The sequence below is a fragment of the Teleopsis dalmanni genome, chromosome 2, assembly GCF_002237135.1.
Source record: "Teleopsis dalmanni isolate 2A chromosome 2, ASM223713v2, whole genome shotgun sequence".
In the NCBI taxonomy this organism is placed as follows: Eukaryota; Metazoa; Arthropoda; class Insecta; order Diptera; family Diopsidae; genus Teleopsis; species Teleopsis dalmanni.
In genome coordinates this window covers 13,177,615-13,196,230 of record NC_051847.1, presented here as the reverse complement: position 1 = coordinate 13,196,230, position 18,616 = coordinate 13,177,615, and the positions used below count along the sequence as shown (strand labels likewise).

The window sequence follows — 18,616 nt, the reverse complement described above, 5'->3', positions numbered from 1 at the left end:
ATTTAAATAAGTAATAGTTTTTAATTTTTCAAAATTACTTAAATAAAAAATTGATTTGAAATTAAATCATACCCACACCTATTTTTTTAAGAACGAAATAAAAAATATGCTCTCAGCTCCGTTCTTCACAGAATCTACTACTGCTACTGTCTAATACTTTTGCCCAGTACTCTTTTAGTTGAAACATTACTCTTGTTCTTATCAAGTTTACGGTACTCCTACATTGCTAATACCATATATGACTCATTTGCTACTTAAATTGTTTAACTGAGTACTTAGTACTTTGATTCGAAGTAAATACTTTAGTTTAAGTTGCTTTAAATTTTAAATTTGCATGTTGTTAGTTATAAACTCTCAGTCCCAGATTTACTTTAAGTTTAGGCGTACTCTATCTAGTAGTTGAAGTACTAAACTATATATATATATTCTAAGCTCTGTCAACAACGAAATTATACGCAAACGAATGTAAAACATTACCTTTTAGACTTTTGAAACTTACTCTTTGACTTGTTTATGTTTTAATATTGTTAAAATATAATTTGTATTTAAACCATCACTGTTAGCTTTAAGTTACTTGTTTTATACAAAATGTAATAAAAAAAGATAAAAATAATAATTTATTTATTTTGTGTTAGATCTCGTGTGATTTTGTTATATTATATTATGTATACATATATTTTGTTTGCTAATATTATTGCCTACAACTGGTATATTTTGTATAATTTTATGTTTATGAACTGAGTTTATAATTGTTTAATTAAGTATAATTAATTTTACTCTCTGATTTGCACAATCTTATGTAAAATCATGATTTCTATGTAAAATCGACAATCGACGCTATTGTACATTACATTAAAAACATCGAAATTAGAATTTCGTTAAGTTTGTTTCATTATTTGTTCATTAAACTTTTTTAAAACTTATATTATATTATACTTTTGTTGTATTGTAATAATAAATGTTAATTTAATTCAATTTACTTTAATCTCTTTAACTTAAAAATGTGTTTTCAGAAAAAATATTTAATATAATTGTTTCCTTAGTTAGTTATATTGTTTAATGATGATATAATTTTATTGCACCCAAAAAAAAATTGTTGTAACTTTCATTTTTATTTTTAATATTTAAAAATACATTTTAAAAAAATAAAAAAAGCTATTTAGTATTTATTTCACTTAATTGGTTGCTTGAGAAGTGCAATTTATTTGGTTTAATTTGTGTAATTTCGAACACAGTGCTTTTCTATTATTTTTATATTTTCGCTTTCTCTTCTCTCTCTCTCTTTCTCATACACTTGTGCTTAAAGCTCTACTACGTAACTGATAAATATTTTTTCTTATTGTAATGAAAATATGCTATCCTTTTCTATCATTCTTCATTTGCTTTTTGTAATTAATTTTTTATTATATTGTTTACTCTACTCATTTGTATTCGGTGAAAGTCTACTTCATACAATAATACGTCAGTGATTTCCAAATATAACTTTTATTTTCTTTAAAATTATTAATTACTCATTTAATAATTTTGATCAATATTATTTGCTATAATATTTAATATGTATTATTTATTTAAAATATTTAAGTAATTATTTCTTTTTTTTTTGTATTTTAAGTTTTTAATTGCAATATAAGTTTAATGAATAATATTTTTATCTGCTCTATATAAATTTTTTATGTTTTCATTTTAAATAAAATATTTTATATTTATTATGAGAATATAAACTAGGGCTTCAAACCGAAGCTGAACCTAAAAAAGTATATCAGGTTTTTTTTTGGTTCTGCACTGTATATAGTAGCTCGGTACCACCTGCTTATACACGCGTATATCTCTTCAATAAATTCGTAAATTATGATAAAAAAGCTGTTTACAAAAAAAAACATTTGAAAAATATTGACTCGAAACTTAACCAAAAACCAGAACTAAAGCAATTTACTTTGTTTATCGAAAAAACGAAAAAGGAAACGAAAAAAACTCCGGTTTTAAGCCCTAGTATAAACTGTCAAAATATTTTTTTTTTTTTGCATTGTTTTTAATTCTCATTAACTTTGTTTATTTTAAAGAGAAAGCTTTTTAAATGTTTTAGTTTCACATGCTTAAAAAACATTCTAATTATAAACCTTTAATATGAAACAAAATACAAATGTTAACTACATTATTAATTTTTTCACTTCAAAGAAAAGTTTAGAACCTTAAAATGTGAAATTAATTCTCTCTTTGTGAAATTTTTTTTTTTTCCTAAACATTAGACCAAGTTTTTCATTTTAGTTTCTAAGACATATAAGGTATGTCAATTTGTTTCAAAGTTTCTCTGTTTTATGGATCTCATATAGCATACAAAGATTTTTAATTCTCTTATCGCTTTATTTGCAACAACAGAAATGATTAAGTATACGAATTCAAACTATCCATTGTAAAGTGAACTTACTTATAGATTTTTCTATATTTAAATAAAATATAATTTAAAAAATCAAAATGAAGTGAACTCATACACTTCGCTCATGCATACGAGCAGTCCTTGTATAAATCTTTTTTGTAAACCTTCAAAACCGTTATAACTGCACTAAAATGGATATATATAATAAAACAAAAAGTGCTAGCTAACAGCACTAACAGATAGACTATTATAGTAGATCGTAAACAGACAACTTTGTTTTTATAATCTTAGTATTTTGTACATTAAATTGTCTCTGATCAAATTTGTTTTTAAAACCATTTAAAAAGGTTTTTATAAATTTATCCAAAAAAGCTTTAGTAGGATAAACGAACTTTTAAAATCCTAAATCTTTATATATCTATTGGAAGTAGAAAGCCCATGTGTTAAAAATTGTATTATTAAATCAACAATTTATTTGAAATGTTAACATCTAAAATCAATTAAAATCATTTAAAAAGCTTTCAAATTTGAAATTATTTTATTTTCAAGTCATTTGTTATTAAAAATGTCTTCCAAAATTTCTAAATATATTATAAGTTCAGTTTTTTTTTGCAGTTTTATGGAAGTTAAATTTAGTCAGTGTGGCAATATTTCTCGTTAAAACAAAACTAGAAACAAATACAATAAACGAAAAAGGTATAAATACAAAGAAAACATTAGGGAATATATAAAATAATAAATATTTAATAAAGGGGGGAGAATTCAACCCAAAATTAACGAATCTATTCAAACTCAAAAAATTAATTAACAACACAAGAGTTTTTAAAACTCGTATATACAATAAACATATATAAATAAAATTAAACAAACATTTGAAACATTTTTCGTGAGTTAACTCTTATATATTATAGGATTTAAATGAAAATCATAATAAAAATATACCAAAATAAAATTATTAAAGAAGAGTTCGATATATACTAGTGTCTGCGTTGCGTGTTTCTACAAGTTGAATAAAATTAAATTTAAAAAGAAAACATTAACTAATAAGTTATTACTACTACCATTTAAAAATTTATTAAAGTTGAAAGTTTGAATGTTTTTAACAGAAAACACAATTCCTAATTAATAAATGCAATAAGTTAAATACCACATACATGCATACATTAACTTAACACTAAATAGAATTTGCAAAACATTTATTATAATATTTTTAATATAATATAATATATATACATATTTATATATATATATAAATGTATATATATATAAATTTAAACAGCATTGCATGCTTACTAAAATTGTAGCCAAATATTTAGTTGCTATTAAAGAAAATGTTTTAAATATTACTCAAGTAAATCACTCAATATGTAAGCTTAATATGAAAAGCTCAACTCAAAAGCTTGAGTCAGCTTTAACAGGCAATTTGTTAGTAAAATGAATACACTTAAAAAAAATGTTCTTAAAGTGCTTAATATAACAAGTTTTTTTTCGTAGCTTAAATAATTTTAATAATTAAATGGTTAAAACTTCTACTTACTCTTCATATACATTTATAATAAAAGTTTTGAAGATTTGCTTGTTTATTTAAATAACTTCAAGTCCCTTCAATTTAGTAGTGCTTTTAGTGTTCTTTTTTTTGGACTTTATATTCTGCTTTTTTCGATTTTTACTTTACGCTTTTATATTCTAATTTTGCAATTCTTTGAAATTTTATGATATAAAATGATATTTTGAATATTTGTAATATGGTAATATTGACTGAAGCTTTTAATTGCACATACACACAAAAACAGTTAGAAATATCTATAATTAAAATCACAAATAGAATGGAAGAAAGAAAACAAATTACAATAATTATCCCGTCCATATACAGGATTTTTCACTTTAAATAATAGTACCATAATTCATAAATTGGTTTTAAAAGCTTTTCTGTCATATTTCAAAAGCTTATAAAAGCTTTTAGACGGGATCGTGTAAATAATTTTAATTTTTCTTTAAAATTTAAATTGGACTTTTATTACTACAACATCGCATCAAAGAAATTTGATTTAAATTTAAAAAAATTTCATGTGGAAGCTTTTTAAAGTATAATTTCTTTTTAGTTTAGTATTTTTCTAATATTTTTTGTTTATTTTAAAAAATTTAATATAAAAGCTTGTCATAGTATAATTTATTTTAAAATTAGTATTTTTCTAATATTTTTTGTTTATATTGTAATAATAGGTCCTGTAAGCTCAAATAACTTTTAAAAATTGCGCTACTCCAACAAACATTTGACAAATGTAAAGTTTTGAAGTTGACAAGTGTAAATGCTTTAAATATCTGAATCCATCATCAAACATTCGGCATTTACTATGATAGTATACCATATACTATTTTAGTTAGACGTGATGATAATTAAACGCGCAATTCTAAATCACAAATTTATTTTTTTTTTTTTCATGCAAAATATATGCAATTCAGTTAAAGTTACTTAGTTATTTTTTTTTCCTATAAATATGCTTTACATAATAAATTATTTTTATTTGATGAGGAGAGGAAGTTTATTTTCTTTCACCTAAAATATATGCAATTCAATAATAGTTCTTGAGTTATTTTGCTTCCGATAAATATGCTTTAAATAATAAATTATTATTTTTATTTGATGAGGAGAGCAAGTTTAGAATTATATATTTTTAAATTAAATTAAGTAATATTTTTGATTTTATTAATAATATATGTTACTTTTTAATTTGGCTTCACCTCTATGAATAGTACAGCTTTTCCTTAAGATTTGAACGAAATAATCCGTCCGTCTTCAGTATATTTTTCATTCTAGTAAATTCAAAGTATATATTTTTTGACTAAGTAAAAAATGAATAAAAAAGAACTAAGGAAAGCAGAATATAAGAAAAAAACAGAACAATTAAATTTTTTAATAGTAGTTGCCACTGTCTAAACAAAAAAAATTTAAGCAAATATTTCAAAATAACTGAACAACACTTAAAAGCACAAATAAACACTAACAAAAGAAATAAACACAACAGTAAAATATTTTATATATTTAAATAATAAACAAATTGCAATTCATTTATTTATAACTAAACAACTATTAATTGGAATATATAAAAAGAATTTTATATATTTTGATTAAACACTGACAACAAAGTTTGCATGTACGTGTATGTTTTTGGAATTAATTTATAAATGTAAAAGGAAAAAAAAAGAACAACAACAACTACAATTTTATAAAAATTATTATTATAAATACAATTATTTATTATATTGATATAAATATATTTAATGAAACTATTAATAATTTTATTGATATTACCATTATTAATATCATGATTATGAATATTTATTAAATATTATGGCATTATAACAAACAACTACAAACTAAAAAATAATGAACTATACAAATTATATATAAAAATATTATTGTAAAAACCAAAAATCATTGCTTTTTATTGTACGTTTTCTAACAATTTCTATATCGTTGCCGCTAATCTATATACTTTTTTTCATATTCGTACCCATATATAAATTTATTTTGATTTTCACTCTATTTTCTTTATTCTAGTTTCTTTATTGCTATAAACTTTGAGACATTTTTGTGGAACACATATAGTTGCATTATCGTTATTAGGATTTAAATGTTTTTGTATTAATTATATATAATTAAATTATATATAATTTCTTTGAAATATATTTATACCATTTTTCATGTTGCTTCTGCTCCAATCATTAGGATTATTACATACTCGTACATATATACAGTCCTTGGTGCTGATATCTACTAAACGATTTTTATCAATCGTTCACATAACCTTACTTTCTATCGTTACACAGTTATTTGTGGTATTTCTTAATTAGTTTTAAGTTGCAATGTCAAAAGTGTCGTTAGCTTTTCTATTTAAAACCATCATTTTGAGTTTTCTTTATAAACTTTTTATTTTATTTCATGTATATTATAATTTTTCTATTCTTCAGCGTAAATGTATTTAATTTAAACTATAAGTATATGCTTAAATTAATTTATAGCACTTTTTTTTCTTTTATAAAAGCTTTCTTTATTGAAAGCTCAAGAATGTTTGCTTGGAAACACAAACTTTTTACATAATTAAAGAATTTTATTTTCATATATTTCTATTAAAAAGTGCTTTTCTGTAGCACTACCCATTAAGTAAACGCTTTCTCTTTTCTATTGAATTCATGCTTTTAGAAGGTCATAATTATGAAGTAAAATTAAAGCTGCTTTTTCTTCTTTATTGTATTTTTTTTTTGTTTTTTTTTTTCATTTATCACAAATATACTATTTAGTATAATATTTTACTGTAGTGTGATTTGATGTTAGCAAATTTATGATAAATATTTTGTCGTGCTAATATTAAAAGCTTTTTATATGCACTAAGCATTGCATATATAATATAAAATAATATTAAGTGCATTCTATATATATATATATGAATTAGTGGGAACTTTTTGTTAGTTACGGATATTGTTAAACATTATGTGCATGTTTATTTTCGAAATAAAATACAAAATCCGTAGAAATAAATTTGGAAAAATTTTACGAACATTTCATGGCAATTATATTTTTGCTAATTTGCACAAATGATACTTTAGTTTCTTGCTGGAATTACTCTCTGATTTAAACTAATCCAATATTTTCTAATATCCTGATTATATGTGGATATAATCCCTTTCAACCGGCTTTTAATAATTTTTATTTAAAAATATCTATTCCTCCACTTTTTCTGTTGTTCTCTTACTTATTGTATTTTTTCTGTCTATGTACCAATTATATGCGTCTATCTTTCTCACCGTTCCTTACGTTTCGTTCTTTTTAATCACTACCACATTTCTTATATTAATCGACTTTAATTTTAACTTTCTTTTGAGTGTATAGGTCCACTCTTACCTTTATTTAATCTGTCGTATCAGAACATGCTATTATTTGTACTTTAATGGCTTTAATAATTCCCATTTGTATATCCCCACTACATGTTTTTTTGCCACTTTTCTCGCTAACATTTCCTTTAATGCATTGACCAACCAGCCATTAAAAGAAAGCATTAAGCTATTTTTAAAAATGTTAGCTTTCCCAATTAATGTTAATAGTTTCGCTAAATATAAATAATTCATTTCCATAAATGTTTTTTTAACAGTTTCCAAACAATTAGTTGGAAATGTTTAAAATATCACGTCACTCACTCATTAAAGTGAGTATAATATAATAAGGAGAAATATATGCAGAGCTTTCGGGAGCTTTCTTGCAGATTATGAAAAAGCTTATGTTTTTTTTTTAAAATATATAGATCACATTGCAATATTTTTATTTACGTTAAGGTATAACAAGAGCAAACCAAATAAAAAATTTTATTTACTTTAGTCTTTTGAACTCAATATTCTAAATCAAAAACTATGCAAAATGCTCAAAACAAAATTTGAAGCTTTTATATCTAGAACAAACAAAAATGCAATGTGATGTATATTTTTTTCTTTTTTTCTCTTTAACGTCTTTATTAATTAAAAAAAATTCCTTAAAATCTTCCACTCCTCACTTAAGAATTCAACAATTAAAATTTTCCGTAAAATAAACTTAATTAGGGGTCACTCATTTTCCACTCAAAATGAGTGACTCGATGTGCAATGCTTTTGAATTCATTTTATAATTTTATAAGATCAAATATAAGAAAATATATTATTTTAAAAAACCAACACACTACAGTAAAATATTTAATGTACTATGTCAGCATCTCACTGTAGGGCTTTTTCTGTGAATGATCTATTCTCTCCCAACCCAACTGAACTTTATGTATCTCTTTGTATTTCCTTGTATTGTTTAAAATCTTCTACAATTTTTCACCGTAAATTATTGTGTACTCTAATGGGAAGCTATACGTAATTGATATATCGTTGGTTTAAGTAAATTTATTTTGGATTTTACAGCATGTGAAGTATGAAATTTGCTTAAAACTCAAGAGATATTTTGAGTGGTATTTAACGTAACCAGTTTATTAAGAAATGCCAAATTTGTGACTGGCATTTAAGTAAAATTTATTAATTTTATTAAACAATCATTAATTTTAAAATTTTTATTTGTGAAAGCTTTTTAATAAGAGGCATGGTTTGAAAAGCACTACAAGGTAAGCTGCACCACTGTGTGAAGTGTTATGCTGGAATATAAAAAGTAAGCTTATCGATTGGGTTGAACTGAAACATTTTTTGTTATTTACATATTATTTACATAATTATTTAAAATTTAATTTTAAATTAATGCTTCCTAGTAATGAATGTTTTAATAATAATTTGGATAAAGAATTTGAGCATAAATTATGAAAGTTACTCAACGAAAGCTTCAAGTGTACTAAGCTTTTAATTATTTTCAATTTTCTTAATATTTTCGACAAATTTCATATAACAATTTTTTTGACTTAGGTATTTACAATAGTTTGTTAATATTATTAATGTTTAATTATTATAAATCTAATGACTATATAATTTTGAGATAAATTAATAATATAAATGAATATAATAATTAATATCATACTAACTGCGGTGGTGAATATTATTTATTGTGAAAAAATATCATTCAATCAGATTAGATTAATAAATACTTAATAAGGACACGAAATAATTAATTAATAAATATAACAGCTTTTAAGATTAAAGCTTTGACTCTTTATTGCAACTTAATTGCGCTCACTAAAGAATCATTTTAATGAATCTTTGAAGCTCTTTTTCAAAGCTAGCCAAAATTATGTCACATAATTTTTAAAAATTGTCCAATTTGTTAAGGTATGCAGATTAATAGAGCTGACTGGCTAAAAATTTTAGCCATTTCAGCCATTTCAGAACTTGTTAAGGTATGTAGGTTAATAGGTCTGACTGGCTAAGACTACGCATAGGCCTAATAGATCCATAGGAATACGTAATAAGAAGCTTTAAAAGTTGTATTTCGTGTGTTATTAGCAAATTTTAAGAGATAATTTACTTGAATATTAGGGAATACGTTCAGCTGCTTAAAAACAGTAACTTCAAGTTAAATAGATTTTTTGAGACAACCTGAAAATGATGAAAGATGTGTTCCAGAGTGTTTAAGTTCAATTTCGGTTTGTCGAATATTTATTAAATATTTTTTTAAAAATTTATTTTTGCACACAATATGTAAATTGAATTTTAATGATCTGTAAATATTCTAATGCATTAACTTTTTGAAGAACTGGCTTCTCTTAAGTGAGAAATTGTACAGAGTCCTTTAAAGAAGATCAAATCTTATCAAATTCTTTATCTAAATTGTTTACCATTTATATATAAGCATTTTTATGTGAACATTTTATTAACCAATATATCATTTTTTCTTTTTTTGTATCTCCAGGTACGCTTCTACTATATACATAAAAAAATAAATATATTTATACATTTAATTCAGTAAAAAAATCTAAATACTTATGTACTTGAACTAATAATAAATGTTTTTGACTGTATATATATATATATAAATATAACTATATCTTATGTTTTCAATTAAATCAAAATAATTTATCAATTTTCTTTTAAATAATTTTCAATGTAAAGCGCTTGAGAAAAAATTTGAACAAAAAAATACTCGTTAAACTCATACTAGTAAAGCTTAGAAGACGGAAGCTTTTTTACAACTAGTTTCATATAGTAAAAAAAACGCTTTTTATTATTATTATAATTATAAATTTTTGTTTAAAATTAAAGATTTATTTTGATAAGTAGTGCACCAATGAGAATTCGTATGCGCACACTGCCACATGGAAATTGATAAACACCAAACCAAAAACACTTTACACACACTTATATGAATCGATATTTACGCTGTAGTATTTAAACAACTTAAAACTCCTAAAAACAAAAAAAAAAAATATACGTAATAAATAAAAAAGCTTTCTTTGTGGATGTTGGATTTTGTCAAGTACTGTACTGTAATTAACGCATGGCTGGATTGTACTGTTGCGGCAACTGTTTTTTGGTAATGATGGTGATTATGATGACATTTGCTGATACAACATATAATTTTTATTTATTTTTATTCCATAAATAAGCTATACTATATTTCTTATATCAAAAACAAACTATCGTTCAAAGCTTACTAGACTTGATTTTTATTTTTTTAAAGCTATAATATAAACTAGCTGCTTTATACACACACTACTATCTATGTATGAGTATTTCAAAAATACTTTTCACAAGCACATACCACGTTTAGTGCTGTTAAATAACACTTTTTCACACACAACAATATATTCCCCACTTCCATACAAAAACTTATGTGTTGTTAGCGTAAAAATATAAATCTTTGGATTTGAACTAGTTTTATTATAGATTTTTTCATAATTATACAAAAATAATTCTCAAATACAATTTATTTATGTATTTATGTATAAATTTTGTATAAAACTACTACTTTTTTCTTTAATCTACTACTTTTTACAGGCTTGTATGTAGTAAGTATTGTTTCTCATTGTACTTTTAACATATTTACTGTTATGTTTCATTTTTATATTAAAAAATGCTTTCAATTTATATAAGTGTGAACGCCCTACATTTAACAAAACATTCTAACCTTAATTTATTAATTTTTTACAGCTCTGCCAGTTATAAATTAATAAGCCAAGCTTCAGATGCGCAACGCTGCTTTTAAATAATTTTTGGTTCAATTTTTTTTTTTTGCATTAATATATTTATTTGCTATTATTATTTATAAAATATAAGTTGCTTTGCTAATTAAATTATTATCTAAACTCTAATATAAAAATTAGATTATTTAAATTTTTTTTACTTTGATTATGTCTTATTCTTAACGAAATTAAGTTAATATTTTTATTAATATTTAAATAATTGTTAGTTAACTCCGTCCTAATTCCTTATAATATTTAGTGATCTATATGTCTTATGTATGTTAATGTTTTTTTTTTTAATTGTAATTTTTACTAAAAGTTATGCCAAATTGTTCTCTAAAAATAATAATAATAAAATATTATTTTTTTTTTGACAAAAGTTTAATTCACTAAAGAATTGCATTCAAAATTTTATTGGGATTCGATTTTGAATTTCAAAATAAATAAATATAATTCAATTTTTACTAATTTCATTCGAGTAAATTAAGTATGTATTAAAACCCAGTTTTAAAATGTACTTGTACTTTGAAATTTTTCAATCTTTAAAGTTTATTATACATATTATTAATTACTGATGAGAAGTTTTATCAGTATTATAAAATTTAATCTTTTTTAATATTAAATATTTAGAGTTTTTCCTTATAGACAGATATTACAATAAGAGAAATTTATAAAATACTAAATGATAGAGGCTAATATATTTATTTATAATTGATGTGCATTATATACTTATAATTTGCAATATATATAAAAGTTTTTTTTTCAAATCATAATCTAACATTAGTCAAAAAAATAATATATATAAATTCGAATACATACATATATAATGAATTAAACTATATACACATGTATATATTTCAATATATTAAGTGTATAAAATATTTTCAATCATTTTAATAATACATAATATATTATTCATTCAAGGGCTGTGTTAAAAATGTTTACTTACATTTTATCTGAGTCTCTCATAATACTGGAATTAGTTACACTTATGTTGATCCGTATTAGGGATCAAGTCAAATATTAAGAATATTTGAAGCTCCATCTCCTTCAAATTTTTTAATTATAAAGTCCAAAAGTATTTTATTAATCGTGTTCTTGATAATATAGAACATAAAAAATACAGATTATTTATAAGCTTTAAGCTTTGACAAAGCTTAAAGTGCTGCTTGAAGACAGGTCGTAGAGCTGACCAATATCCTCAAAAAAATTAGCACTACTGCAACGATAATAATTAAATGTGAGTTTCAGTCTTCAAGCAGGGTTCCTAATCGATTGTAACCCACTACATGAATAATATCTGTACGGAGCATCTCAATAGATTTTTCTTAATAGAACACGGTTAATTTTTTGAGTTTATTATATTTAACACAAAAAATTATCGTCACATATCTTACGTCTGGAAAATATGTCGCCTATATATCCTAAATATCGCTAATTCGAAAAAACTATTGAAAATTGGTTTTAAAATCAAAGTGTATATGTGCCTCGCATCGAAAAAAAACACCAGCTATGCAACCTTTAGTAAGTTTTTGCTTAAAACGATTTTATCGGGATGATCATTTCGGCACAGCTAAAGCTAATTTAGTTGCTTTTGTCTTGAAATAGTTTTAATTTTTATGATATTCTTATATCTATACAATAAAAAGTATATATATATGTAATGAATAGTATTCAGGTATATATGTATTTGCAACACATAATATATATATATATACATATTACATGAATATTTTATATACACATAATATATATATGTAAAGAATAGCGTATATATTTATTCATGTATGTATATGTATATAAATACATATATGTATGTATAAATATAACTAATATATATATGTGCTAACAGAATATATGTCAACTTAATAATATATCTGTGCAATTTAAGTTTATATAAAAACTAATATAATATATTTTCTATATCCAAAAATGCAATTTATTTATATAGTGTATAAACTTAAATTTTTTTTTTTAATATTTATATTACTTTTTTTCGTATTTATGTAACAATTCACACATAATAAATATTAATTGTAAAATGCTTTCGCTTTAAGCTTAATTTAAACCCTAAACCCTAAAATAATACAAATAAAGCCTACATAATTCGTGCTTATTTAAATACTTGTACTTAATTAACTTAATATTTGCTTTAATTAAATATGTATAAAAAAAAAATAGTGCAATTATTTTTAAAGCTTAATTACTAAATTTTATGGACTTACGGCCAATGGTGTGCCCAACTTGTTTGTTGCCATTTAACCCGAGAGGCAAAGCAAAGAGCCAAGGGCCAAGTTGACATGGTAAAATTTTTGTGGGCGAGTTTATCATTTTTTATTTTAACTCTCATCACAAACCAAATTACTATGTAAATAGGAGCATACTTTTCAGTGTTTCAAACTGGTTTTCGGGTGTTGTTTTACAACACGTTTTTTGGTAGAAAAGTTTAAAACAAAAATTGTAAATATTTTTGCAGAATTTAGTTAACTTGTTGCGAGTTAAATTTTTTTTAGCAAAAAATTATTTTAAATTTTATTAAACTGCAAAATTTAATAAAAGCGTAATTATTTAACAGAACAAATGAACTAAAACGAAGCAACTATTTACATAAAATTTTATTTTTCAAAATCACTTAAAATAATTGCATTAATTTTTAACTAAATCTATTTATGATAACAAATATGCGTTATAACTTACAATTTCAGCTTTATAGTATTTAAATAATATAAAAAATTATTTTCTTCTTTTTTCATGCTTACATTATAAACAACATATATTACTTTAAATATTTAAACATACTGGAAAATGGGCATAAACCAAATGCACCAAACACACTGCATGCTGCAATATATAAACAAATTTTAATTATTTACAACAAAATATCCAACAAATCAAAATCTAAAACCATTTACGTTAATAACACAAAATAACTTTTCAATACAACATATATACATAAATATATTTATATTTACATTTTTTTATATGTATTAATATTTTATCTACTTGAAAAATCATATTTCATTAATACAACAATAATGGAAAATTTTAATACTGCTGCTTATATATTCTCAACAAAAAATCACAAATCTAAATTATAATGAACTAAAACAATGCGAATTCACTGCAAACGCTACTGCATGGATTTTAATTTATTTCCATAATAAACACCATAAATTTTATATACTTTATTTTAAACAAATTTTTTTTACAATTACTATTGGCTCACAAAATAACAAAAACTAATAATGCCTTATAATCGCCCTTATTTATTTTTGAAACATATAAAACAATATGAAACCTTAAATACCATTTTACGTGATTTGTGCGAAAATGCGAAAATTTTAAATTATATCCGATATTATTTTGTAATTTAATAGCCAACAACAAAATACCATTAAATGCTTCTTATGTTATTTACACCGACTCCAATGGCCAGGTATCGTTCGGTGTTATTCATTTGCAAAATTTCCATATTAATTTTGACTTTTCTATTTTATCAAACCTTTTTGCAAAAATTAAATCAAATTCAATAATGAAAAGCTTAGAAGCTTTCCACAATACTTAGGCTTAAAATAGCTCTAATTTAGTTTGTAATCGTTAAACAAAAAAACAGAGAAAGCAGCAGGTTTAGGTTTTATCAGAGAATTAATGTTAGCTTAGAGATATAAAAGAGAAAATGTGGACAAAAGAATTTATGGGAAGTCCTGCATATCATCAATTTAATACTCTACATTGCCTAAATTACGATAAAAAATACAAAATATAGTAGTTAATGGTTAAAGCAATTTTAGTTCCATTCTATTTTCCTTCCAATCTTTCTGCTCACATTCTTTTCCCTCCCTGTAACTTATGCACAACAGACGATTTAAGCACGGTCGTTTGCGACAATAGATGAAAATGTCAAGAATGCTGTTCAGTCAATGCACTTCGGTATCATTTCAATTATCGGTAATTAATTAAATTGACCAAGAGTCGCTAAGTACCTCATGGAGTAATGTTCAACAACAAGGAGAGACGCTACCGTCTGTTGTTTAATCATGCCCCGGATATTATCTTTACTTTCGGTCTCTTGTATATATATTCATATACAAATTTTTCCACTAATATACTTTTTTTTTGCTCACTTTCCTACTTAACTTATCAATACTTACATTTCTATTCACTTTTCCTGACATATTTAATAGCGTTTATTTATATATATATATATATATATTATATTTATATATGTATTTATATTTATAAATATTTATATATTTTTATATAAATATTTATTTATATTTATAATATTTATATATATAATTTTTTCCTACCACTATTTTTATAACACCACCTCTTCTATTGCTACCTTGTCCTTTATACATTTTTTATATATGCATTAATATCTTTTTTCTCTTTATTCAAATTTTAAAGTTTTACTTACAACTTTATCTGACATAGATATGTCGATTTACGCCTTTTCTTGCAAACTTCATTTTTCAAACATTATGTTTCTGTAATTTATTATAGCTTTCTGCTGCTTATTATTGAACAGCTTATGTTTCATATACGTTTTACATCCTTTATCTCTTTTATTTATCTCTTTTTTATATATCCACAACTGTTTTTTTCTTGTTTACATTTATTATTCATTCCGTTTTTTTTTTAAATTACTCTTTAATATTCTCTATCTTTCTTTCTTCCACTCTTTCTTTCTTTCCCCCTTTATATCTTTCTTTCTTCTACTCTCTTTCTTTCTCCCTCTCTTTCTATTCACTTGTATATTATTTTCGTCTTCATTCCTTTATACACGTACTTCTAAGTCTATCTGATAACTCTGCTAACTGATGACTCATTTAATATAGAATAATATAGAATGATAAAATATTTTAACCCCGTTTCCTTTTTTTGTTTCTCTGTTACATATTATAGTTAGTTTCAAACTATCTATATTTCTATAGATAGCATTCTATAGATATAAAGCCTTCATTATACTTTACTCTATTAATATATCTTAATACATTGACTTTCAGTTAGTTTTGAACTTCTGTGTCTCTGTTTGATATTGTATTTCTGTTAGTTTCGAACTGACTTTTCAGTACCCGTGCCACTCTCATAGTATTATCTAAACAGTCTCAAATTCATTGTTTAATAATATTGCTGCCTCTATGAAGCCATATCAGAAAGATTTATGAACTTTCGTTCACACCTATTTTAATAATTATTTGAACTAATGTTCTTCAAACATTGTCCATCTATTCTCAATTACGGATATCTTTCTTAAGCATACTCCATTTCTTCTTTTGTTTTAAATCTAGTTCTAATCTGTCTAATTATTCCAATCTGTATAAATTATTCAAACTGATGTTTTTTAAACATGATCCATCTATTATCAATTACGGATATCTTTCTTAGGCATACTCCATATCTTCTTTTGTTTTAAATCTAGTTCCAATCTATCTAATCTTAATTTGTTTCTTCTTAAAGTTGTTTTTATATTTCATATTTTTCTCCACTCCTCACATCTTTCATGTTATTCTTCATTTTCATTCCACTTTCTCCCTTTTTGTCTGAGATATCACAACCAGTTCACTTCTCACAGCATAAGTTTTGCATTGAACCAACTGTCAGTAGTGTACTTATACTTCACTCTACCAAAGAGAAGTATGTGCACTCTTTCTCTTCAATACTGAATACTAAATTTAATGTTGTTTCTGTCTAAGTGGAATAATTAAACATCAATGCAATACTTAGAATTTGGATCCCAAAATTGCTAAATGATTCATTCACAAAGATTTTGCAATTACCAGCAGAACTCAAAACAACATATTAAGCATAAATATGGAAATAACTAAACGATATCAATATAATTTTCTTATACCATTTTTCATACTACTTTGCCGATGATCCTTGCTTCATCCTTTGCTCATAGAATTCATAGGTCGGTTATCAGTAAGAATCCTACTTCAATTTGACTGCACTAATTTTAGTGATGTAAAATTTTGAATATTAATTACATATTATAATTTTTTGAATAATAATACATACTCTATGGGCGTACCGGAGGTGTAAAATTAATTATTTCGTTTTCGAATCAGAAAACTAGTAAAAATCGAACTTAGATTAGAAAATGTTAATAGCAGCAGAAAGCTGTCCCAATGTTGTGCCCCTACTCCATTATTATTTTCACGATAACATTTTACGATATCTATTAGATATAATATCTTCAATAATTTAGTTTCTTTTTTAATTTTAAAAAATTCCACGTCTTGAACTTTTATTAAAATACTTTAATAAATTAATTAGTCTGATGAATCATTTTTCCTTACCATTTCCTTGGCCTACTTACTACTTACTTGCCGAACGTACACAAAGTCATATTGATACACCTTGGCACTCACTCATATAAGGACGACTCGTGTTTTGTTTTTATTTTTTTTTTGTTTTTTTTTTTTTGCAAAGTACAAAATTGGGTTAATCAAATTAATTGCGCTATCACGCCTCAAATGACAGACAAGCTTTTTAAATGGGCGTATTTGCTTTAAGTATCTGCGCGCGTGTTTGTACTTTCATGATTTTTTTACAGTGCACACTCACACATGCTTTGCTGCTGTTAGTTAACAGTTGTCAAAAATGATGTCATTTGTCAATGTACAGAGATATCATTTTAACAGATTTTCTTACTGGGAACTTCACTACTATTTGCAAAATTTGAAAGGACAGTGATCAGGGAACACATGCTATATGATTACTTTTGAATTACTTATGATTGGTATTTTTTTACTTTGATGTGCTTTCTTAAGATACTCAATATTTAACTTAAACCAAAAAATTAAACGCATTGAATATTAGAATTTCGTTGATTTTAAAATATTTTTTGTATTGTTTCTCTTTCATTCATGGCCATTGCAGCCAATCAGGAACGGGCGATTTTGTACGCACAGTATCCTTTGCTAATCAACGGCATTATTTACATAATTAGGTAAAGAATAAATTCTAATTCAAATTTTTGTATGTTTTTCTTATATGCAAACCAAATTACGTAATTACGACTGTTTTTAATATAAACATGCTATCGTCTTAAAAGCTTTGTGTGCTTTCTTCCATTATCGAATTTATTTTGGCGCAATAAAATTATTTATATAATTTTTACCATACATTTTAATTATAGATCTTAGAGAAATGCTTTAGTAAAACGAAACACTCAAAACGTATCGAATATACACGCTTTTTAGATGTGGTAATCAGTATTAAAAATATTTAAATGATATAACGTTTTTAAGAGCTTTAAAGTTAAGCTTTGCCTCAAGTTCATATAAAAAATCTTTAATACGGATCTTTATATATAAATATGTAGTGAATAACAATTGGAGTAAATAAATATTGCAGGAAAGTATTTGTCACGTGCACAGTGTACAAGCACAAAAACTAAAAATAAACTCAAAGCCTTTACTTTAAATTATATATCCTTTCAACCATTAACTGAACCTTAAAAGCAATCTCGCGTATTTCTCTCAAGCTTTCATACTCAATTGAATTAACTTTTCTGTGCTTCATACACATACATTGAATAATCTTGGCAAAAGGTTTTACACTTACAGCTCTTTTACACCACTCAAAGCTTTTTAGCGAC

The 18,616-nt window shown here is 24.1% G+C and overlaps 1 protein-coding gene across 2 annotated transcripts in view; it reads left to right on the top strand.

The window, feature by feature from the left end:
- Window positions 1-18,616, top strand: part of LOC119680216 (putative uncharacterized protein DDB_G0282129) — a 28,652-nt gene that overhangs the window by 3,760 nt on the left and 6,276 nt on the right. Inside the window, exon 1 of one of the 2 annotated variants that reach the window (XM_038092924.1) lies at window positions 10,099-10,358. The exons of the other annotated variant lie outside the window; for it this stretch is intronic. Coding sequence (XP_037948852.1) covers window positions 10,323-10,358 — 36 coding nt within the window. The 5' untranslated portion in view covers window positions 10,099-10,322. Of the gene's footprint in view, window positions 1-10,098; window positions 10,359-18,616 lie in introns of those variants that run through there. 2 annotated transcript variants of the gene reach the window in all.